We start from the raw sequence: 24,293 nt of genomic DNA on the forward strand, positions 1-24,293 counted from the left end.
TGACCCAGGCGGCCAAGTGTTTTTGTTCCATCTATGCCTTTACATGTACAGCTTTTTATAAAAATGTGTGAAAATGAGTTATGTGAATATATGCATGGATAACGGGCTAAGGGCTGTTACAATTTAACAGCATCACAGCACCGAGCCCTAAAGGATTTAAAGAATAATCAGGTTTTAAGCATCAGACCCTCCGATAAAGGAGGGTCTATAGTAGTCATGAATCATAAAGATTATAATACGAGTATGTTTACCATGCTGAATGAGAATACAACATATGCACAGATCAGCATGGAGAGGGTCAGATCTATTATTGATTATGTACATAGTGATGAGGATACAACATATGTACAGATAAGCATGGAGAGGGTAAGATCTATTATGGATTATGTACACATAGTGCCTTATATGAATTATTTATGGAAATTTCCAGTGAACGTGACTTTTGACTTTTTGTATGTGACTGAACCTAAGATACCACTGATAAACGGCATTCCCAAGGTTCATAAATCTTTGACTAAACCACCTCTATATTTGATTGTGTCAGGGGCAGGATGGGTGACACAAATATGTTCTTTATATGTGGAATGCAAGCTTAAGACAATGTTGGCTTCAGTCTCTGTTGTACTCAGGGACACTGAGCAATTTTTAACCGACCTCTTCATATTTTTGAAGAGTTGTGGTGATATGACAGGGTTTTTTCTTGTGACCCCTGATGTAGTGAATTTATTTACATGCATCCCAAATGAGCATGGTCTTGATACCATTAGAGAACCATTGACACAGAGGGAATTTTGACAACAGTCAGGTTGATATGGTTTGCCGCTTGTTGGATTTGGTTTTAAATAATAATTCATATGCAAATGCAGTAATGAACTCATGAGAGGAACCATCTGTGCTTGACAATAACAATATATACAGACCACACATTAGATTTTACCGTTGTTTTGTGGATGATGTTTTTATGCTGTGGGGAGGGGGACAAGAAGAATTATATGTTTTTCTTCACTACATTAACCATACCACTGAATTTTTGAGGTTTACTATGTCCATGTCACAGAAAGAGATGGATTTTTTGGATGTACAATTATTGGTTAACCAAACAGGTCAGACAGATACCAATTTATTCCAAAAGGGATGTTGGAAAAATAGTTACTGTCCTTTGAACTAGTATGCACCCCAGGCATATATATCCTAATGTCGTAAGAGGGCAATACATGAGAGCCTCTAGGCTATGCACACAAGAAGAAGCATTTCATGAAAACATTGATGCATTGAGTCAACATTTTTTGAAAAGGGGCTATAAGAAGGATCTTCTGATACAGCATAAGGAGAGGGTAGTCAAGGACAGAAAAAACACTGCTGCCCCATATTTCTCTAGACGTGCTTTTAGTGCGCATAAGGACAGGAGCTTTGTCAGTAAACTCAGATTTGGTTTTAAGTACACAAATGATGTAAGCTCTGTATGTAATATTATAAGAAAAACTGGGGCGAATACTCAAGTGACAAGACAGCTGAAATAGTTGGGAACAATCCCTCTTATGTATAAAAATTGTTTAAACATGAAAAGACTACTTTGCACAGGGAATTAGGTTCATAGGTTAGCACTAGGCTAACTGCCCTTGTGGGCTATTTTTTAAGCATAGCCAATTACCCTATGTGAGAATCAAATCCTGCACCTTGCGTCTGTAAGGTAAACCTCCCATCATGCCAACCTCCCACCTAATTGTAATACTAGGTCAAGGAACTTGCTATCTGCCAGACTTGGTACATACAGTTGCAGGCATTGCAGAGCCTGTATGTATATTTCACATGAACAAGTGTTTAAACAGCCACGGATGAAATATATTTTCAGTCCCAGATTCTATGCAGATTGTAGTACAACAAATGTGATTTATTTAGCCACATGCAAGTCCTGTACAGGATTCTATGTTGGTAAGACCAACAAGAGATTAAAAGATAGAATTTCTAGTCATTCTTATGAGATTAGGACTTGCAATATGAACAATGCACTAGCTAAACATATTAAAGAAAATGTTGGACATGAGTTTGTTTTTAGAGTACTACAAATAGTGTATGTGGGTCACCGGGGGGTGGGGGGGGCGATCTCACTAACTATACTGAAACAGTAGAACTTAAATGGATCTTGGGGCTGATAAACATCCTGTATTAATGCTCGTGTCCCTTTAAAACCTGTATTGAAAGGGAGGAAATTGGTTTAATGAAGTGATGAATTGACATAGCTGATTGAACACCTATCCGTTTTTAAATTGAGCTGTGATTTTGTGTTTTTATGATCTGAAGAAGCATTTTTTACAACATGAAAGCGCTTATCTGGTTCATTTTTACAAATAAAGACTTTCTGTGTGAAGCTGTGGTGCTCCTGCCAATTTTTATGCTTTGGATTTTCGGTGTTTATTTGGCAGTTACCTTTATCAGTGGTTGGGACTTGGTTCTTGTGTTTGTAGTGGTGTTCCCCAGGGATATGTCCTGGGACCCCTACTCTTTGAAATCTACTTGTCAGAGGTCCAGGCAAAGACAAAAAGCCTGTGGCTGACCACGTTTGCTGATGACTGGAAGTTGGGTGCTGTCATTGACTCCCCAAATTATGTTAACATATTACAAGAGGGTCTCACAGCAACAAATGACTGGTGCCAAAGTCATGGCCTTAAGTTAAAATCAAAAAAATATGTACTATCATACCATTCATCAAAAACATGGCCTCTACTGATTACCACATCAACAGCAACCCCTAAGCACACAACTTGTGGTGAGAGCAACAGTCTCACATTCGACCATCATGTAGCAGAAGTGGTCAGAAAAGCCTTTTACTTGGTTCATCTTATAAGTAAAGGGATTGCATCCATAAAAAAGAAGGTTATTACCTCTCTGTACTCCTCCCTCATTAGGCCAATAATTGAGTATAACACCTCTTTTGGTATGTACCTCTCCAAACACCTGCACCAACTGAAAAGGCCACAGAAATACCTCAGAAAGAGAATCCATGGCCTCCAACACCGGTTCTATATGGACAGGCTCAAATCGCTATCACTCTACTTGATATTGTATAGATTGCTCAGAGGTGCTCTGTGTCTCACAAGACAACATTGGACCCTGCCCTATTAGAGATGCTCCACATCTGCAAGTCTAACTCCTCATGCATTACCCACTTGAAAGGCCTAAATCTACTATGCAACATCACCAAAACCTGCTGGAGAGACAGGTTTGTTTCCCAGAGGCTGCCCAGTCTCTGGAACAGACTTCCTGTACATACCAAACAGAGTACCTCATTGACCCCACTTCAAGTGCAACCTTGAAGAGTGGGATGGGAAACCACAGATTTGTCCCAGGGGTTTCACCTGTGTCCCTCATTGACAGGGGCGACAGGTGATGACTGAGGTTTCTTTTTTGGGGATAAACACTTGGCTAGGCTTGTAAGGATTAGTTTACACTGTGCAGTCTGACCGCCAACCTCACCATTCTTCTAAACAGTTCTTCTTGAGAAACCCCCACACTCAGCCAGCCCCTTCTCCACATCAGTCTCTGATACTTGCAGCTCCACCAGTTCATCTAAATGGCTAGTCAAATGATTGTATTGGTTTATGTATAAAAAGGAAGTCATGGTGCTTGTTGACTGTTCTGAAGAAGACTGGGTTCCAGTTGAAAGCGCTTAACTGCTATAGGATTGTGGAATAAAAGACAAGAATTTACATCCTTTCGTGCACGAGTTTCTTTGGGAAGTTCCTGTTCTTTTCAGTATTGGAGTTGTTGAACTTTCTTTTTGTTTATTGGTTGACATGGCTGAACAGGAGACTACCTTAGAGGCTTCATTGTCTCGAGAGGAGTTTAATGGACTTCGGGCTGAAGTATCAGCCGTGCAGGGCGAAATACGTAAACTGTTTGAACTCTTAAACAGTATTGCTTCTAACAAGGTACTTCCAAACAGTATTGGTTTTAATAAGGCACTTCAGGCTTCTAATGATGGATTGCAAACTATGCCTGATTTGCATTCACCCCAAAGTGATGGTTGTCCATCAAAAGAAAGCACGCTGGCGTTCAGAAGGGAAGGGGAAGTCCCTGAAGAAAACCGGAAGGTGTCTGGCGTTGATGCATTGGGGCATGAGGCAACGAGTTTCAGGAGGAGGTTACCCACACCTGAACGTGGCTTTCCCGTAGCTTTACTATCTTCGGAGGATGCAGTTCATAACAACAAAGCCACAATTGATTTACCGGATACTAGTGACGGTTTTGCTATATCACCTAAAGAACAGCGACGGTTTGTTTTTCACGATGATGCACTCACACCAGCCCAGGACTTCACTTTTGATTTTAGTATATCGAGGGCAAGACGTGAGGCCGAACGGAATGGGGCTAGACCAAAGACGGTATACACGAATAAACCTAACGGGAGCATTCAGCAGAAACATCATGTTGACAAAAAAGGTACTGTTGCCTATATTATATCTAGCCCTAAACCTAAACAAACAAAAAGGATTTTTGACCAACCTGAACATAATAAAATAATGAATAGTGAATTGTTTACCACAAAGACAAATGAAAGAGAGCTATTTGAAAATGTGCTAAATGGACATGCTGATATGTATGACTTTGGTAAAAAGAATTACAATAAGAAATTTAATGAGAAAAATCACATATATAGCTCTCTGAAAGAAATGATTTATGACTTTGGTAAGAAACTTACTGCATACAACAATGCAAAAATAGATGTTAATTATTTAAAAAATTGTATAAATCTGAAGATGGTTCCTAAAGGTTTACGATTTTTTAAATTACCATTAGGCATATTTTATAATGTGGAAGTGATGAATGAATTTAATAGTATGTTTGATGGTTTTGGAATTGCTTTCATGGAACTGTTATTAAAATATCAACAAGAGAAACGTGACCTTTTAGGAGATGAGTTAGAAATCATGTATGAGACTATATGTAATGATGTAGATTATGAGACTTGGAATGAACTTTTTAAAAAACAATTTTTTCAAGCGGAGAGTAGGGCCAATATTATATTTGAGAGGAAAAGCAAGAAACTTACTAGGGACCACGAAGCATACAGTAACAACAGAGCTTATATATGGCCTAAAGTTAAAGAGTCAGAAGTAGGTTTTATGTCCACCCCCCGTTGGACTACACATAGGGATTTTCAGAGTGCCAAGCCTCTTTTTGCAAGACATCCCAACAAACAGTGGACCCAATACAAAAAATAGATCAACATTCCCACACAGGAGCAAGTGTAGTTACAGTAGACAAGACTTATGAAACTGAATCTGTGACATTTACCCCTCTTATTGATCAGAATATTGTTTCAGAGGGAAATACTATTAGTAGTAGGAAGTCATCTTTGAATTATCCTATGGTCACATGTTTTGAAGGTTTCAAAGTCTATAACTACACAGATGTGGAGGTAAATGACGACTTCATTCAGGTCATGCACAAAGGAATGAAATTTATTCCCACTGTTAGCAATAATTTAGTTGATAATATCAAGCAGGTGAAACTTTTTTGTCGCAAACTCAATTTGGCTGTGATTTTTGATGGCTCAACGGACCAGGCAGTTGGTACGGAAAACATACAGTTGCGCAAAAAGAGTTCCTATGTTCCTGTATCTCATCCCAGTATATCAAATTTTGAGAAATTGGTTAGTCAAGACATTTATAGACTACACAGGGACATTAGACATAGGAATTTGTTGCATAACGGTCCACCACAAAATCTTACTCAATCAGAAAAGGAATGTCTTAACCAAGTGATGCAGAATAAAGAGGTACGCATCATGAAACCCGACAAGGGTGGTGGGTTAGTACTTTTTTATGTTGAAGCATACAAGTCTTGTATTTATGATATCTTAAATCAGGCAGACACTTACGAAAATGTCTCCTTAAATCAGATTAACATCGGACACCATCGTATAGATCTGGCTATAGAGGAATATTTAATAGACAACAGGATTACAAATGACACTTATATGTTTTTGAAGAATGACCACCCCATTTTGGCAACCATTGTTGGCATACCCAAACTTCACAAATCCTTGGAGCAACCACCCTTCAGACCCATCATCTCCGGCTCCCATTCCAAGACTTATAACATAGGGAAATGGATTGATCATCAACTAAAACACATTTATGGAAATATCCCACACATCATGAAAGATTCGTGGAGTTTTTTGGGCAAATTACAACATGAATATTGGAGATCAGACCTCATCTTAGTCACCATTGATGTGGTCGATCTTTTCTCCAGTATACCCAGAGAACTAGGAATCGAACATTTCTCAAATAGCCTCAGGAAACATGCAGGGGTTAGTTGGGACAAGGTTGTGTTGTTGTGTGACATGATGGGACTGGTGTTAGATCACAATTATATTGTGTTTCAAGGGGAATATTTCAAGCAAACAAAAGGTGTTGCTATGGGTGCGTCGTGTGCCCCCATCTTTGCCAACATGGTGATGCTGGAATGGGAAGAGGAAGTGTTATTTAAGAGTCATTTTATACTCACATCTCATTCTATGCCAGATTTTTGGATGACATTTTTGTTTTGTGGAAGGCCTCTATAGAGGAATTACAAGAATTTATGGCTTTCATCAATCTATCCTCTACATTTTTAAAATTTACTCATCAAACTAGTACTGTGGACATTGCTTATTTGGACGTCTTGGTTGGTCTTGACCAACATACATTCACTTCTAGAATTTTCCGCAAACCAACTTTTTCCAATGATTACCTACATTTTACAAGTAACCATCCTCCACACATTTTTAAAAACATCGTAAAGGGGCAGTGTATCCGTGCAGCGAGGATGTCTTCGACAGAAGCTGTGATGAGAACGGAACTTGATACCATTAGGACATTATTTAGTAATCGTGGATATCCGGACCACATGCTCCTGGATACAATTGAATATGTGGGTAATGAATGGGGTAAGAAGTACCCCCCTTTATTAGGTAAATATATAGTTAATGAAAAACATGAAGGGCTGCCATCCAGTTATTCTAGTCGAGCATGTATTTTGACTTACACTCCACATCGTGTTTTATTAAGGACATATTACGACAACATTGGAATATACTTGTTAGTTCGAATTTGGAACATAATGTGGGAAATTCTCCTGAATTTGTATATAAGACAGGCATTAATTTAAAAAGATTATTAGAGAAAGCCAATTATGATAATGCCACAAAGGATATGTACAAAGGTACAACAAAATGCGGCAGATGTAAACAGTGTAAGTTTATTAATGAATCCAGATACATTAGACTTAAAAACTTCAACTCTACATGTATTAGAACTAGAACTGGAAATTGTAACACAAGTAGGGTGATATATATTGCTACATGTTGTACTTGTCCTATGTATTACATAGGCAAGACTGAAAGAGTTTTCAAGGGGGTATATATGAACACCTTTACCGTATTCAGAGGAAGGACATGAAGAATGCATTGTCTAAACATATCCATGAATATGGTAAAGAGCACACTTTTCAGTTTGCTATCATAGATACCATTAGTTATTCAACATTTGGGGGAAACTGGAAGATGAAACTGGCTGCCTTGGAAAGCAGATGGCAGATTTTATTAGACGCTACTAGACCCCCAGGACTAAACGAGTCCATCAGTATTTAACCTTTCTTGATCCTCTCTTAGTATAAGTCATTGAGTTATTATAGTATTGGTAATATACTTATTGATTTAATAAAAGTCTCAAGTCTTCCAATATTGATAGTAGTATGAATATGAAATAGAGTTTTTAGTTTTTTTATATACTATATATAGTTTACATACAGGTTTAAAAATAATTTTAAATATACAAATGTTTTATAAATATTTTATATAGTTTAATAGTTTGACAGTATAATTATTGTATACACTAGATATGGGTTTATTCAAATATCTAGGAAGATTATAAATATTGATTTTTTATGGTCATTGCTGCTGAATGTGCACTATACCTTTAAATGTTTTGGCGCAATTTTTAAAATGATTGTATTGGTTTATGTATAAAAAGGAAGTTATGGTGCTTGTTGACTGTTCTGAAGAAGACTGGGTTCCAGTTGAAAGCGCTTAACTGCTATAGGATTGTGGAATAAAAGAAAAGAATTTACATCCTTTCGTGCACGAGTTTCTTTTGGAAGTTCCTGTTCTTTTCAGTATTGGAGTTGTTGAACTTTCTTTCTGTATTGAAAGGGAGGAAATTGGTTTAATGAAGTGATGAATTGACATAGCTGATTGAACACCTATCCGTTTTTAAATTGAGCTGTGATTTTGTGTTTTTATGATCTGAAGAAGCATTTTTTACAACATGAAAGCGCTTATCTGGTTCATTTTTACAAATAAAGACTTTCTGTGTGAAGCTGTGGTGCTCCTGCCAATTTTTATGCTTTGGATTTTCGGTGTTTATTTGGCAGTTACCTTTATCAGTGGTTGGGACTTGGTTCTTGTGTTTGTAGTGGTGTTCCCCAGGGATATGTCCTGGGACCCCTACTCTTTGAAATCTACTTGTCAGAGGTCCAGGCAAAGACAAAAAGCCTGTGGCTGACCACGTTTGCTGATGACTGGAAGTTGGGTGCTGTCATTGACTCCCCAAATTATGTTAACATATTACAAGAGGGTCTCACAGCAACAAATGACTGGTGCCAAAGTCATGGCCTTAAGTTAAAATCAAAAAAATATGCACTATCATACCATTCATCAAAAACATGGCCTCTACTGATTACCACATCAACAGCAACCCCTAAGCACACAACTTGTGGTGAGAGCAACAGTCTCACATTCGACCATCATGTAGCAGAAGTGGTCAGAAAAGCCTTTTACTTGGTTCATCTTATAAGTAAAGGGATTGCATCCATAAAAAAGAAGGTTATTACCTCTCTGTACTCCTCCCTCATTAGGCCAATAATTGAGTATAACACCTCTTTTGGTATGTACCTCTCCAAACACCTGCACCAACTGAAAAGGCCACAGAAATACCTCAGAAAGAGAATCCATGGCCTCCAACACCGGTTCTATATGGACAGGCTCAAATCGCTATCACTCTACTTGATATTGTATAGATTGCTCAGAGGTGCTCTGTGTCTCACAAGACAACATTGGACCCTGCCCTATTAGAGATGCTCCACATCTGCAAGTCTAACTCCTCATGCATTACCCACTTGAAAGGCCTAAATCTACTATGCAACATCACCAAAACCTGCTGGAGAGACAGGTTTGTTTCCCAGAGGCTGCCCAGTCTCTGGAACAGACTTCCTGTACATACCAAACAGAGTACCTCATTGACCCCACTTCAAGTGCAACCTTGAAGAGTGGGATGGGAAACCACAGATTTGTCCCAGGGGTTTCACCTGTGTCCCTCATTGACAGGGGCGACAGGTGATGACTGAGGTTTCTTTTTTGGGGATAAACACTTGGCTAGGCTTGTAAGGATTAGTTTACACTGTGCAGTCTGACCGCCAACCTCACCATTCTTCTAAACAGTTCTTCTTGAGAAACCCCCACACTCAGCCAGCCCCTTCTCCACATCAGTCTCTGATACTTGCAGCTCCACCAGTTCATCTAAATGGCTAGTCAGAGCTTCGCCCAATCCTTTCCACACTTCTTCAATGGTTCATTTATTTTAATCACTTTCAAGCACATTTGATGTACTCCCTCCTCTAAAATCACTGGAAACCATCTCCTGAACTGCTTTGCTCTGAACAGCTGCAGAATCCCTCCCAGACAGTGTCCTGTCTTTGCCTTCTATAGCTGACCTTCCCTCAGGCTCTCCAAATTTCCATTGTGCTGGCATCCAGGCAGTGTACCCATTGACCAGTAACTGAACCCCACAACAAATAAAATAAACATTTTTAATGGCGCTCCCTTTCCTCAGTTTCTGTTTTCACACTGAAACAGCTGAAGTTATGCTGTTGATTAGTGTGCAGTCATCTTGTTAGTCCTCGTTTCAAATTAGTCTTTGGTTACTGACGATGGGTACCATGTTATTTTCAGGTGTACATCTATACCCAACTTCATCAGATTACATAAAACAAACTCCTTACAAATTTAAATAAGAAAAAAATCACATGATCTTATTTAAATTTGTAAGGAGTTTGTTTTATATAATCTGATGAAGTTGCCGTATTAACGACAACGAAGAACGCTTCATTAACACAGTCTTTTATCGTACTTCGCAATTCTGTTGGGACCTTTGTTTTGGATTTTCTTGTTGGTTAGTTATTTTCTACTCAGTTTGTTTATATATATATATATATATATATATATATATATATATACACACACACACACATTAAATATATATATATATATATATATATATATATATATATATATATATAGTGTAAATCACACCAACAACTCTTGTAGTACTTTAGCACTTTCGTCTTATTTATTATCAAGACTTCTTCAGAAAGACATATGAGCAACCATTTTCACTTCCTTTAAATACATTAGTTTAAATTACTGTCACAAAGTTAATTTCTTAGTTAAAATTTCTTCTCTTCGTTCAATTTTTTTTGAGTGCGGTTAATTTTAGTTTTTATATATATATATATATATATATATATATATATATATATATATATATACATATACACACACACACACACACACACACAGTCTTCCTAATTCATTCATACATCTGCAGACATGAAAACACAAACACAGAGCACTACCTCTCCACTGAACTTAACAAAACTTACTTCCTACATGACCTCTCCAGCTAACTTAAATAGATGACAGCAGACTCTTGACTAGGTTGAATTTCATGGCTGGCCATAATAATTTATGCAACCATGTGAATCTTTGAATTGTTCAACAGTATAAATGGATTACTGGTGCTGCGGTAGCATTGTCGCCTCACAGTAAGACGCTGTCCGGTTCGATTCTCAGAGCGTCTTCTATGTGGAGACATGCGTGAATGGGCGTACCTTCGTTGAAGGTTGTGTGTCAGGCCTGGCAAGCCGGTACATAAAAATCAACTGCCAATCATTAGCGGACCGGAGTTCCGCTGTGGCGACCCCTAACCCAGAAAAGCCGAAAGACACAAAGACACAAACAATAAATGGATTACTGCAGATATTTCTGTGGAGAACACATGGCTAATTAGTGTTACCTGCTCCCACCAAGTATTACCTTTTTATCCTGCAGCAAGACAGGAAGATGCCCACTACAGACACTTCTGAAAGGAAAATCACTGCGATGGGCTATCTGAATCAAAAAGAGGTAATGTGAGGGGTTGGCTGCCCATGTTAGAGCTTACCTCTTGTGGCGGACCTTTCTGAATCCTGGCCATTGTATACTTGTCTCGCATGGGCTGGTCTGTAGCTGCTGGAATTCCATGATGTACTGTGCTGCAGTGTTTTCACATCACAAGAGGTGTTTTTTTTTTTTTTTTTGGTGGGGGGGGGGGCATAAAATTAGAAGTTATGTACCTACCATAACGTTCCATGTTAGTTGTCTTCTCTCGCCTTCTTTCTTGCTGGATGGGTTCGGAGCCGATCCTCGTCTCCGACTCGGCACTTGCTTTAGCTTGAGAACTCCTTTTACCCGCTCGAGGCAACCCTATATCCCATGATGCAAGGCGGAACTACCTCAGATCTCGTTTGGTAGCTAACCTACCCTGCTAAGGACTAACCTAACATATTTAGGAAACCCAAGTCCATAATAAAGAGTCCTCTAAAGAGGGCTCAGGAGGAAACAACCTGATAGGAACTCTTCAAGATCTATCCAGGCCAGGGGGAAGGAGGGAGGGACACAAGAAAGAAGGCGAGAGAAGACAACTAACATGGAACGTTATGGTAGGTACATAACTTCTAAATGTTAAGTTGTCAATTTCGCCTTCATTCTTGCTGGATGGGACCGCGTCCCTAGCACCTGTATCCCGGGTGGCTCAATGGAACAGACTCTTGAGAACTGTGGAACCAAAACTGGCCCTGTCTCTGGAGGCCAAGTCTAATTTGTAATGAGAGACAAAGGTATGAGGAGTGGCCCAAGTAGCTGCTGCACAAATGGTATCAATAGGTAGTCTATCCTGAAAGGCTGCAGAAGTGGATAGACTCCTGGTTGAGTGTGCTTTCGGTTTAGAAGATAGTTGCTTTCCTCTGAGAGAGTACACATATGAAATGGTGGAAGACAACCATCTGGATAAGGTCACTTTAGACACTGGGAGACCTATCCTGTTTTCCGCATAGGAGACAAATAATTGGTCCGATTTCCTGAATTGTTTCATTCTATGCAAATAGTACCTGAGCGGACGATGGACATCCAAAAAAGATGCTTTTGTTCAGCTCTGTCAGAATAGTTTGGGAAAAAGACTGGTAGATCTATGGATTGATTAATATTGGTTTGAGACACAACTTTGGGGAGAAAGGACGGGTTCGTTCTTAAGGATACCCTGTCCTTATGAAAAACCAAGTAAGGGGAACGGATGCAGAGAGCTTGAATCTCGGAAACCCTTCTTGCTGAAGTGACAGCCAGTAAAAATATAGTTTTCCAGGTCAATAATTTCAAAGAACATGAAGCAGATGGTTCGAAGGGAGGTAACATCAAGGATGCCAACATTAAATTTAGATCCCATTGCGGAGGAGGGTGCTTTATCGGCGGCTTTAGGAGAAAAACTCCTCTCAGAAAGGCCTTGCATAATCTATGAGACATAATGTTATTATCATGCAAGCCAACATGATACTTGGAAATAGCAGCCAGTTGAACTTTAACTGTAGATGAAGAAGATCCTGACTGAAAAACCTCAGCCAGGAAATCTAAAACAGAATGCACAGGAGCAGTAAAGGGATCAATATTCCTGGAATTTGCCCAAATAGAAAAACGTCGCCACTTGCTAGCATAAACAGTTCTAGTGGACGACTTTAAAGAAGACACTAAGATGTCTCTGACTGAATCAGAGATCATCGGAAGCCTGGCTAGGGAAGGAAGTAGAGCAACCAAGCAGTGAGGTTGAGAGAATGAATGGCCCGGTGCTGTTGACCCGACTGGTGGATCAAGAGATCCGGAACTGGGTCGAGATGCCAGGGCTGCACCAGGAGGTGACGATGCAGAGATGGAAACCAAATTTGTTGAGGCCAGTAAGGGGCAATGAGAATCAACTTGGCCCTCAAAACGGTGGCTTTCTGAATGACTTGTGGAATCAAGGGAAAGGGAGGAAAAGCGTACAGAAGTCCCCGGGGCCAATCCTGGGTTAGAGAGTCTCTCAGGGGTTGGCCTGGTAGGGGAAAGAGGGTGAAAAAATCGGGGCACTTGTTGTTTTGGGGTGTAGCAAAAAGATCGCAACAAGGTGTGCCCCACTTCAGAAAAATCTGATCCACTACAGATTGATTGAGAGACCACTCATGAGGCATGAGAATGGATCTGCTCAGCCTGTCCGCCAAGAGGTTGGACCTGCCGGGGATGTGCGTTGCTATCAGAAACTGATGAGAGGAGATTGCCCATTGCCAAAGTCTGAGAGCTTCTCGACACAACGGATAGGACCTGGTCCCGCCCTGCTTGTTGATGTACCAGACCACGGACATGTTGTCCGTTTGTACTGCAATAGTCCCCGTGGGAAGAAAGTCGTTGAGGGCTTGCAACGTTAAAAGCACCGCTCTCATCTCCAGGACATTTATGTGCAGATGGTATTCTATGGGTTGCCACGTCCCGTGGACCATCCTGCCCTGATAATGCCCCCCCCACCCAATCAGAGAGGCATCCGTAGTAACTGTGGCAACTGGAGGAGGGGGAACAAAGGGTCGGCCCTGATGAAAAAGAGGGGAAGATATCCACCAATTCAGATGAGTTCTGCACGATTGTGTGACTAAGATTTCGTGCCTCATCGGAAGACTGTGGAACGACCACTGAGTGAATAACATCCACTGCAGAAGATGCATGTGGAAGCGAGCCAGTGGTAGAAGAACAATGGCCGCAGCCATAAGACCTAGAACCTTTAGTATCAATCTGGCTTTGACCTTGCTGCTCTGCAATAGAATCCAAACGAATTTTTGGATGTCCAGAATTCTTTGATCTGTTAGTCTGGCTAACATTTTGACGGTGTTTAATTCTGCGCCTATAAAGGTGATAGATTGGCAAGGCCACAGAGAAGACTTTTCGAAATTCACTGAAATTCCCAAACTCCTGCAAAGCTGCAGAGTGTAGTCTCTGGTCTGAAGAAGCTGACACCTGGTGGTGGCGGAGAGGAGCCAGTCGTCTAAATAAGGAAACACCTGGAATCCTTGACGTCTCAGATGAGCTGTGACCACTGCCATGCATTTGGTAAACACTCTGGGGGCTGAAGTGAGGCCAAAGGGCAGGGCTCTGAATTGGCAATGACTGGTCCCTAGCCGAAAGCGGAGAAACCTTCTGGAGCGCCTGTGTATCCGCGTCCTGAAGGTCTATAGAGCACATCCAGTTGTCCTTGCCCAGAAAGGGCAGAATGGACTGAAGCGTGACCATCCGGAATCTTGCCTTCTTGACAAATCTGTTTAGACTGCTCAGGTCTAATATTGGTCTCCAATCTCCCGTCCTTTTGGGGACCAAAAAGAATCTCGAGTAGACGCCGGATCCTACTTGGTCTGCCGGAACAGTCTGGACGGCTCTTTTTCCTAGGAGCTTTGAAACCTCCTGTTCTGCCAAATCCCTTTGACCGGTGAGATGTCTGGAAGGGATTGTTGAGGTACGGGATACCTTTCGAAGGGGATTTTGTAACCCTCAGATATGATCGACTGTACCCACATATCTTGTGAAAGGGAATGCCAGGCTACTGGGTACAGCGAAATCCTTCCCCCGACTGCCTCCAAGGGTGGACAGTCGGGCAACACCTCAGGGGTGCTGAAAGGGCTTCTCAGGAAGAGACTCCCTGTTGCCCTGGTTCTGAGGACCCCCCCTGCCTCTAGGGCGGCGTCTATTATTGTTACCCCCTCTGCCTCTGAGGGTAAACTGACCACGTGTGTCCGGTGTAGCTCCTTGGGCTTTGCGGAACCACATCTTCCCTCCCTTCTGACCCTTGGGATATGGTCTAGAAGGGGTGGAAAAATGGACTCCAACAGCAGAAAGAGTTTTACCGTCCTGCTCACACCTGGTCAAGGTATCCTTCACCTGAGGTCCGAACAAAGCCGAACCATCAAAGGGGGTATTGGTGAAGGACGCCTTAAAGGGGTCTGCAAAATTACAAAGCCACATCCAGGCTTGACGTCTAAGAGCCACTCCTGTGCCTGCGGCCCTGCTCGCTCCATCGGCCGCATAGGATATGAGCCGCATGGAGGAGTTGGATAAAGAATTCAGGATTGCCAGCTGTGAGGCAATCTTTTCTTGAGCCCCAGCAGCAGAAGGATCCTGGACCACTTCACCTAGTTCCTTGAGAATATCTCTTTGAAGCCTGGTGAAGTGACAAAGGTAGTTCAGCGAACGCATAGCAAAGGTCGCTGAAGAAAACATCCGCTTTCCATACCTGTCCATGGTCCTAGAATCCTTGTTAGGAGGATGGACAGGTACTGAAGGATCCGCAAGTTCCTTCTTGGTGGCAGCCGCCACCACCATAGCATCCACAGAGACGCCCTTGGAAAGAAACTGTTTGTCCGTAGGGGCCGTAATAAACTTGGATGGTCTCCTGGGGACAGGTTCCACAGAATCTGGAGCTGCCCACACCTTCCGAGCCACTACCTGCATAAGTGGGTCGAAAGGCTGAGACACCCAGGAGGTGGAGGGTCGGGATCCAAAAGCCTCCAGGTATACAGACTCATCCTCGGAGGGGTCAATGGAGGGCCAATTCCCCCTCTGTTTGAGGAGCTCAAGGATGTCTGGAAAAGGAGACATCCTCAGAGGGGGATCGTGGGGAACCCTCCGACTCATCTAAGTCGGTATCAGATGTAGTAGACTCAGGGGAGTCTGTGTGTTTCCTCTTACACGTCCTCTTCCGAGGGGGTTCCCCTGCAGGATCAGGAGAAACCTCGGAAGAGGAAGATATTCCCAATGGGGAAACCTGGGGCGATGGATCCCTGGGCCTGAGAGCAAGAGGCTGGCAAGAGGTGTCTACAGGCACCGAAGAGGGAGGAGCTAGTGGGATGGACCGTTGACCTGGCTCAGGTGCCAGGACACTCCTCATCACCTCAAAGACTCCCCTCCCCGGGAGACCGGAATATCCCCGTTCCGAGGAAACAGGAATTCACGGCTGCACTGACAGGGAAGGCTCCGAGGCCGATGTCGGTGCAGAGCTTACCAAAGCCGAAGCCCTGAGAGGGAGAGCGGGGTCGGACAAGGGTCCGATGCCACTAGCCCCCTCGGAGCCGACCAGGGAAACTCGACGACCGGATCCCTCCAAGGAAGGTCTCATGGAAGAGATCGGAGCCGAAGACGACGGAGCCGAAGAGGGATGTATCGGCTCCGGCGCCGAAACAGTCGCTGTCCCGAGAAGCTCCGGTTCCGAACTCTGGTGGGGAGTCGGAGGAGGAAGTTCAAGGGGTAAAGTAATAGCTGAAGTCTGCTGAGATGGGCTATGGAGCATTTGGGCCAGTGCCTGCGACTTTAACAGCCTGCTTACCACCCTCTCCAAGTCGTGGTCAGACAGCCTGGAAGATCTCGAAGATCGGCTCCGATGACTCTGCTCCGACAAAAGAGGAGACCCCAGAGCCGAGTGGATACTCTCCAATGAAGGGGACCGAGATCTCTTTCGGGACGAAGTCATCGGAGCCGAAGTCCCCTGAATTCCAGATGGAGCCGAAGGTTTCTCGGCTCCGATACTGGATAAGGTGTCGGCTCCAGCCGGAGCAGACAAGGCAACAGTAGATTGGGTGTCGGAACCGATTGGTGCCGAGCCCACTACTTTAGAAGCAGAAAGATCGGCTCCAGCCGGAGCCACCGGAGGAGGCTTAGAAACTGTAGCCTGAACCTTCGGAGGCTTAGAAGGTTTACTGGACCCTGTTTTAGAGGGAGAACCTTCTGGCTTAAGCAAGCCACGGAGGATCAATTTATTCCTCCTTTCCTGCAGGACTCTCTGGCTAAAAGAGTGACACAAAGCACAGGAGTCCTGCAGGTGCAAAGGCCCCAGGCAGTAAACACAAGAAGTGTGACCGTCTGTCAGAGACATTTTCTGACAGCACGAGTCACACTTCTTGAAGCCTGAGACCTTGCCTTCCTTAGACATAGTCCTAGAGGAAGAAGTCACACACACCCCAACAATCACACAATTAATCCCCAAACACACAGACACACAGGTAGGGATTAAGCAAGGGGGTCTAGGCCTAACTGAAAACTCTTTTAGAATTATAAAAAGAATTTAAAAGTTTTTAACTATAAGGGAAATAGGGTGGGCTGTAAAAACACTACACACTATAAAAAGGGGAATAAGGGAGAAATAAATCCCTGACTAAGCTTTTTGAAAATATCAACTTACCTCAGCTGGCAAAAAGGAGACCTCTTTCGCTAAGCGGCAAACGAGATCTGGGGTAGTTCCGCCTTGCATCATGGGATATAGGGTTGCCTCGAGCTGGTAAAAGGAGTTCTCAAGCTAAAGCAAGTGCAGAGTCGGAGCCGAGGATCGGCTCCGAACCCATCCAGCAAGAATGAAGGCGAGATTGACAACTAAACATCTTTTTTTTCCTGGGATTCTTTGTTGTGGCAGGTACTTCCTCTTTCTCTCTACATAGTAAACTGGTCTTAACTGTTGGAGATAAGCTGGCCTATTTGTTTTTGCAGATGAAAAAAAAAAAAAAAAAAAAAAAAAACTTTGTCAAGTGTGCCTTTTCTGTTAAGAAATGCCAGATATATACCCCTCAGTTTCTTAAAATAGTTTGTCAATTTGCACTTTTACATTTTTTTGCATGGTATATTTTAAGTATTTCTGATTTTTCCCCCAAGTATTTGGAATACATTTAATTGCTGTATTTTATTATTTCATATCTAGAATGAGTTTGAGATTGGCTGGAGTATACAGAATCATTTTTCCTGGGTGGAATGCTAAGCTTTGGATGTTTGCAGGAAAAAAAAAAAAAAAAAATTCGCTATTGCACACATATCAGAGGAGAGTAAATTTTAAAGCAATCTCAATTAACTGGTACTCACCTATAACAATATAGCTAGATTTGCTACAAACCCACCATTGTCAGAATCTAAAACAACTTGGATGGCTAGAACTCAAAAATCAAATATTATTTCAACAACTTACTATCACACACAAGATCTTATTTCATCCTACCAATACTCCAATGCTAACTAATCTTATCACCCCCTACAAAAATCTCTCTACCCTTCGCTCAGCCAACCGGTTACTAGTAACTATACATAAATCCAAAAATAAGGCTGGGGAGACACTGTTCTCAAACACTGTACTTGGAACCTGCTCCCCAGGGAACTCTGATCTCCCTCTTCTACATCCCCAGGGAACTCTCCTCTCCCTCTTCTACATCCCTATTCAAAAAGCAACTTAAGGAACATCTCCTAACTCACTGGCTATGCCCTTGCACAAATCCTGACTAAAACTCTCCTTCATTTTTTATGCCTAGTTTTTCTTAATACTCTCATCCTATTGCCTACTAACCACTGTGAAGATGTGATTTTCATTCTACTAAAGTTACTAACACTGCCTTTCCTTAATCTGGTCATCATCATTCCCTTTCGGCTTTTCCCGTTAGGGGTCGCCACAGCGGATCATCTCTTTCCATTTCTTCCTATCCTCTGCATCTTGCTCTGTCACACCAACCGCCTGCATGTCCTCTCTCACCACGTCCATAAACCTTATCTTAGGCCTTCCTCTATTCCTCTTACCTGGCAGCTCCATCCTTAGCATCTTTTTCCCAACATACCCATCATCCCTCCTTAGCACATGTCCAAACCAACGCAATCTCGTCTCTCTTGCTTTGTCTCCAAACTGTCCAACATGAGCTGACCCTCTAATATACCGATTCCTAATCCTATCCATCCTAGTCACACCGATTGCAAATCTTAACATCTTTAACTCTGCCACATCCAGCTCTGACTCCTGCCTTTTTGTCAGTGCCACTGTCTCCAACCCATATAACATAGCTGGTCTCACTACACTCTTGTAGACCTTCCCTTTCACTCTTACTGGTACCCATCTGTCACGGATCACTCCTGACACTCTTCTCCACCCATTCCACCCTGCCTGTACTCTCTTCTTCACCTCTCTTCCACATTCACCATTACTCTGAACTGTTGATCCCAAGTACTTAAACTCGTCCACCTTTACCAACTCTACTCCCTGCATCCTCACCATTCCTCTACCCTCCCTCTCATTTACACACATATATTCTGTCTTAGCCCTGCTGACCCTCATTCCTCTGCTCTCTAGAGCATATCTCCACCTCTCCAGAGTCTCCTCAACCTGATTCCTACTCGCACTACAGATCACAATGTCATCTGCAAACATCATAGTCCACGGGGCCTCCTGTCTGATCTCATCTGTCAACCTGTCCATCACCACTGCAAATAAGAAAGGACTCAGAGACTTAAGGACTTTCCTTAATCTGGTATTGAACTTAAAACTCACTTAGCATGTGCTCTTCTTTAGAAACAGAACTCTACCTTAGTTTTAATCTGCCACAGAGCTTAAACTTGCTTAGCAACCTCTACCCTAGTTTCTTTTTAGAATTATTGCTTGTACACAATTGTAAACCATAGTAATACTATTATGTTGTTTTTCTAATTGTAATTATGTACTATGACTTTAACTGTAGTGGAGCTTTTCTCCCTGGGTCTCTACTGAAAATGGACAAGTGCCCAGCTAGACTAGCCCAGTCAACAAATGTAAAATAAATCAATAAATAAAATTACAATATTGCATAAGGAGGTATTAGGAGAAAAGTGTTTTATTTACACTGAGGATCTAAATTTCCAGCAGTTTCAACAGCTTTGTCCTCAAAATCAGGAGTCAGAACAACTCAGTGGTAGAAATGTGGCTCTGTATGTCTCTTCAGCAGTACTCTGTGTTATTATGCTACTAGTTTCCATTATGTCCTAGTAACGTGGTTTACAGCAGACAGACATACATGCACTATATTCATAAACAAAAAGACCCACACACTGTTTTGTTTTCTTTTTTTAAAACAGAATTAACAGCTGTACCCAATAGCAAGCAAAACATTAAACAATATATCAGTGAAACAACAAAGGAATGTTTCAAAGCAGGTGGCAAAATGAATATTAAAGCTTCAAGTTTGCTCCAACAGAAACACAATTCATAGAAATGGGTTACATGCAGTAATCACATCTATATGGTAATGATGACATATTTCCTTTTCCCAGGCTGAGATAACATTCTGTATGCAGTACTGAATACCTATATATGGGCTCCATTGGTTTGGTCAACATCTGTATAATCGACCGCATTTCATGAATTATAGGGATAGTCGACAGGTGTGGGAGATCAACAATCCCTGGCTGGGGAATATTCCCTTTTCCTGGGGATTGTGACATCTCGGAATTAGTACACATAATTAGCAGGGGGTGTAGGGATGTTGTTTATGAAGTAATACTTGCATATGCAGAGAAGCAACCCACACACACACACACACAAACACGCACACACAAACACGCACACACACACTATTCAAAGATTACTGTTGACTTTATTTTTTTAACAAACACCCATTTGTACTCTGGCAAGCATTTTTGTTTTTGTCTCATGGCACTGTGAGACAGCACATCCATAAAGCTAAGACTTCAGCATCTTTAGTAAAACATTAGACAGTGACAGGCACTTTTACTAAGTAGATACTAGCATTTAGGGATATAGGCTATTGTAATGAAATACCAGCACCTTAGTATAACTTGCATCAAAATTTTGCATTATGTACAACAAAGCAGGCTTGACTGTTTTAACTGTTTCCCTGTTCCAATTTTATTTTTAATTCTAAAAGTAAAAAAAAATAAATAAATAAAAGCAATACCGTTTTACAGAAAATTTAAACAAAAAAAAATCAATCGGATGGAGATTTGGATTATGAAGGAAAAAACCTCTACATTGCCTATATTGTTCATTCTATTATGACCAGAGATCAAATGGAAATAAAATATGAAATTAAGCACGTTTTTTTACGAACCTGTAATCGACATTTCAATTGTGAATCAAATGCCAAAGTAAACAATCATGGAAGAATGTCTGGAAGAATAAGATTCAAAAATAGCAAACATTCTCCCTTTTAAAATCAGTTAAGACTCCTGTTGGTAGATGGTTCCAGTTACTCCCTCATTAGATCAGATGCAGGAACCACAAGCCTGTCACATGACAGAGGAGGTGGCAGCAATGGCAGAAACAAAACTTGTACAAAAGCACAAAACACTTCACGACGGCCTCCGGGGGGGGGGGGGGTCATGGAGAATTGACAAGAAAACAGAACAAAACATCCTGCAAATATGCAGGCATAATCACAAATGTACAACTACACAGCAAAACCCTCATTAAAAAGGAGTTGTAGCAGTCAAAAATAACCTAAAATTATACTGTCATTTTGACGCAAAGTCAATAAATGTGACTGTCTTTGAAGCCAGTGTCATGCTTGCCCTTTTTTCCGCGCACGTTCCAGGCACTAATCAGTTTTATTGTCAGGTCTATTTACAGATAGAGTAGCTTGCTGTTTTCCATGTTGCTTGGAGAGTTGAGGACGGACTCTGTCCAAAAGCATTACAGCAAACACCATACCTGAGAAGAGAATGAAAACATCTTACAGTATACAGAAAATGCACTGACAGACACAAGCAAGTGACAAATACATGGCTGCATTCTTTTATGTTCCCACCAATAGCTAGCTAAATGCATGCAAAATGTGCATCTTCCATCTATATATGATTTTACCACATTAATCTTTCAAAAATACTAAGCAATACGTGTTTTGTTTCAATATCTGTACTTCTTATCTGTATCTTCCTGCTCAGCCAGGGTAAACACTCCTCCCTTATTTTCAGGCAGTAGACTTCTCTTTATCCTGCAAGTCTCATTCCTCATACCTCTCTCTTCCTCTCAAAAGCTGCTACTTCTACTATTGTCATCTAGTGCATACTTTATAATATTGTAATACTCTTCGTACTGAATGTTATTTTGATTGTACAGTTAGGGTGTTTAACCTTTGTACCTTTACAGTGCAACATTTCTTCATCCTTCTTTTAGTTGATGTACATTTTAACTATTGCTATCCTAATTTTATGCGATGTAAAATGTTTAGTGTTAGGCTTCTGTTCCTTTAACATTGTACTTTATTAAATGTGTTAAATGTGGAGCTTTTCTCCCCGAGCCTCCACTGAAAAAGGACTTGTGTCCAGCCAGACTTTCCCGGCAACCAAATGTAAAATAAATAAATAAATAAATAAATAAAATCAAATTCATTAATTAATTAAATTTATTTATTAAATTAAATTAACATCTATCAAGTTGGGTTAATCTATACACTGTGGTCTTGCATATCTTGTTATGGAAAAATTGAAAAATGGAGGTGGCTTGTAGGACTGTAATGGGGTTCAGGAGTGGGAAGCAGTCTGGTAACATCCAACATTCTGGGATTTTATAGCAAATGCTCTAACTTTCACAGCAGTGCCTTTAGCAGAGTGTATTATACAAACGGAATGTGGTATAGTAGAGGTACACCTCACCACTCATTGCCACGAAATATTTCACAACAGTCACCCTGCTAAGTGGTCTGCATTTGTGACACTAACCATAGCCTTGTTAGAAGGGCCAGGACTGTACCACCATCTCAGTACTTAAGAACAACCTTTCTACCTGTAAGGTAAATTGGGTATTCACCTTCCTTTGTCCAAGGGGTCATTTTATCTTGCTGTAAATACACACCACTGGTACTTGGGCAGTATTAGTCTCATTACTGAACGAGATCTACCCTGGAAAGATTGAAAATCTACACTACTCATCAATTCTTCCAATGACAAATGGCATAAACAATATGCAAAACAACAGATATGGTAATGCAACTACATATACATGACATTAGACCAGAGTTATTCAGGCTGTAACCCATAGCACGAAGCAGGTATCAAATACAGAATGCAAGAAATGCCTTTAATGATATTAACTTAACTTTCATACCTGCTCCTTTTTATTTCACCCACAACAACTTAAAGTTCAGTACAATTCAAACTGCTAGTGCATTCAACCAAAAGTTTTCTTCCCTCCCCTTTCCATATGCACAACAATCAAGACAGACTCCACTGTGCAAGAGTGAAATAAGCTCGCCCTGACACACAACTATACAGTTAAAAAACTAGATTACTTATCTTGAAAGCAAAAACTGGTGTGTGATCTCTGTCAACATAGCTAAACTTTCAGAAGACAATACTAGTACCCACTATACAGAGGGCTTTGACTATGAAAACAGTCACTCGTGTAGCTGGAGCAATGATCGTCCCAACACACACAATCGCAATGAAGTGCACACTACTGCTTGCCCCTAACCAAAGTTACACTGAGGGGGGGGGGGGTAGCTAAAGGAAAAGACTGCGTTTTAAATAGTAAAAGCATGCAGGCAGAAGCAGTGACAGTCTAAGTACAATAAAAAGCAAGGAGATAAAATATTTCAACATCAAATTCCAACTTAAAGCTATGAGCTGCCAGACAATCACAGCAGCTCAGCTACTCCCTTAGTCCAACGCATACATCAAGGGTAAACAGGGAAAGAAAAGAAAATATTTCAAATGTATCTGGATCGATGATTATTCAAAAACACACGTCATAGAAGCAGGTCACAGAGCAGCTTGAAAACTGCAAGGGTACAAAGCCTCTCTATAAACATGCTTTCATGTTATTACAGTAAAATGTCATCATTTGCTGTAATTCTCTCTTATATGAAAGAGATGTACTTACTATAATGACATACCTGTACAGGCAAGGTCCATCCTCTGTAACCTCTGGGACCAAGCACACAGTCATTAAGACCACTTGGCACTCCTAACTTTCCCAGATTAGTGTGCACCTCCTCTATCCCATAATGCACCTCATCAGCTCTCCCTATCCAGATCAGGGATAACTCTGCTAAGGTAGCAACCTAAGGTTGCCACCAATCCCGCTAATAGCGGGACATTCACAGATTAAAAAAACTTACATCCGATCACCCACATCACATGGCAATAGGACAGCTATTGTCTCGGTTTGCTGAGGTCTCTCTGGACTTGTAGGGAAAGTTGTTACCTGTTGAGTCTAGGTAGTGAAACTTAGGCACTGAAGAGGTGCAACCTCAGTGGGGGTGGGGATGCTATAATGGAAGAAGAGCTTAGAATTTTAGAAAGCTGACAGCTACAGAAACAATTCAACTTTGCTTCTACATTGGTATGGATGTCTCCCTGTTTT

General features: G+C 41.5%; 1 protein-coding gene across 1 annotated transcript in view; it reads right to left on the bottom strand.

Moving 5' to 3' along the window:
- Nucleotides 1–19,783: 19,783 nt before the first annotated feature.
- Nucleotides 19,784–24,293, bottom strand: part of AQP11 (aquaporin 11) — a 31,088-nt gene continuing 26,578 nt past the window's right edge. Inside the window, exon 3 of the mRNA XM_044073346.1 lies at nucleotides 19,784–21,641. Coding sequence (XP_043929281.1) covers nucleotides 21,529–21,641 — 113 coding nt within the window. The 3' untranslated portion in view covers nucleotides 19,784–21,528. The remainder of the gene's footprint in view (nucleotides 21,642–24,293) is intronic.

Source organism: Protopterus annectens, chromosome 5.part1 (assembly GCF_019279795.1).
Source record: "Protopterus annectens isolate FY-2018-M chromosome 5.part1, PAN1.0, whole genome shotgun sequence".
NCBI classification, from domain to species: domain Eukaryota; kingdom Metazoa; phylum Chordata; order Ceratodontiformes; family Protopteridae; genus Protopterus; species Protopterus annectens.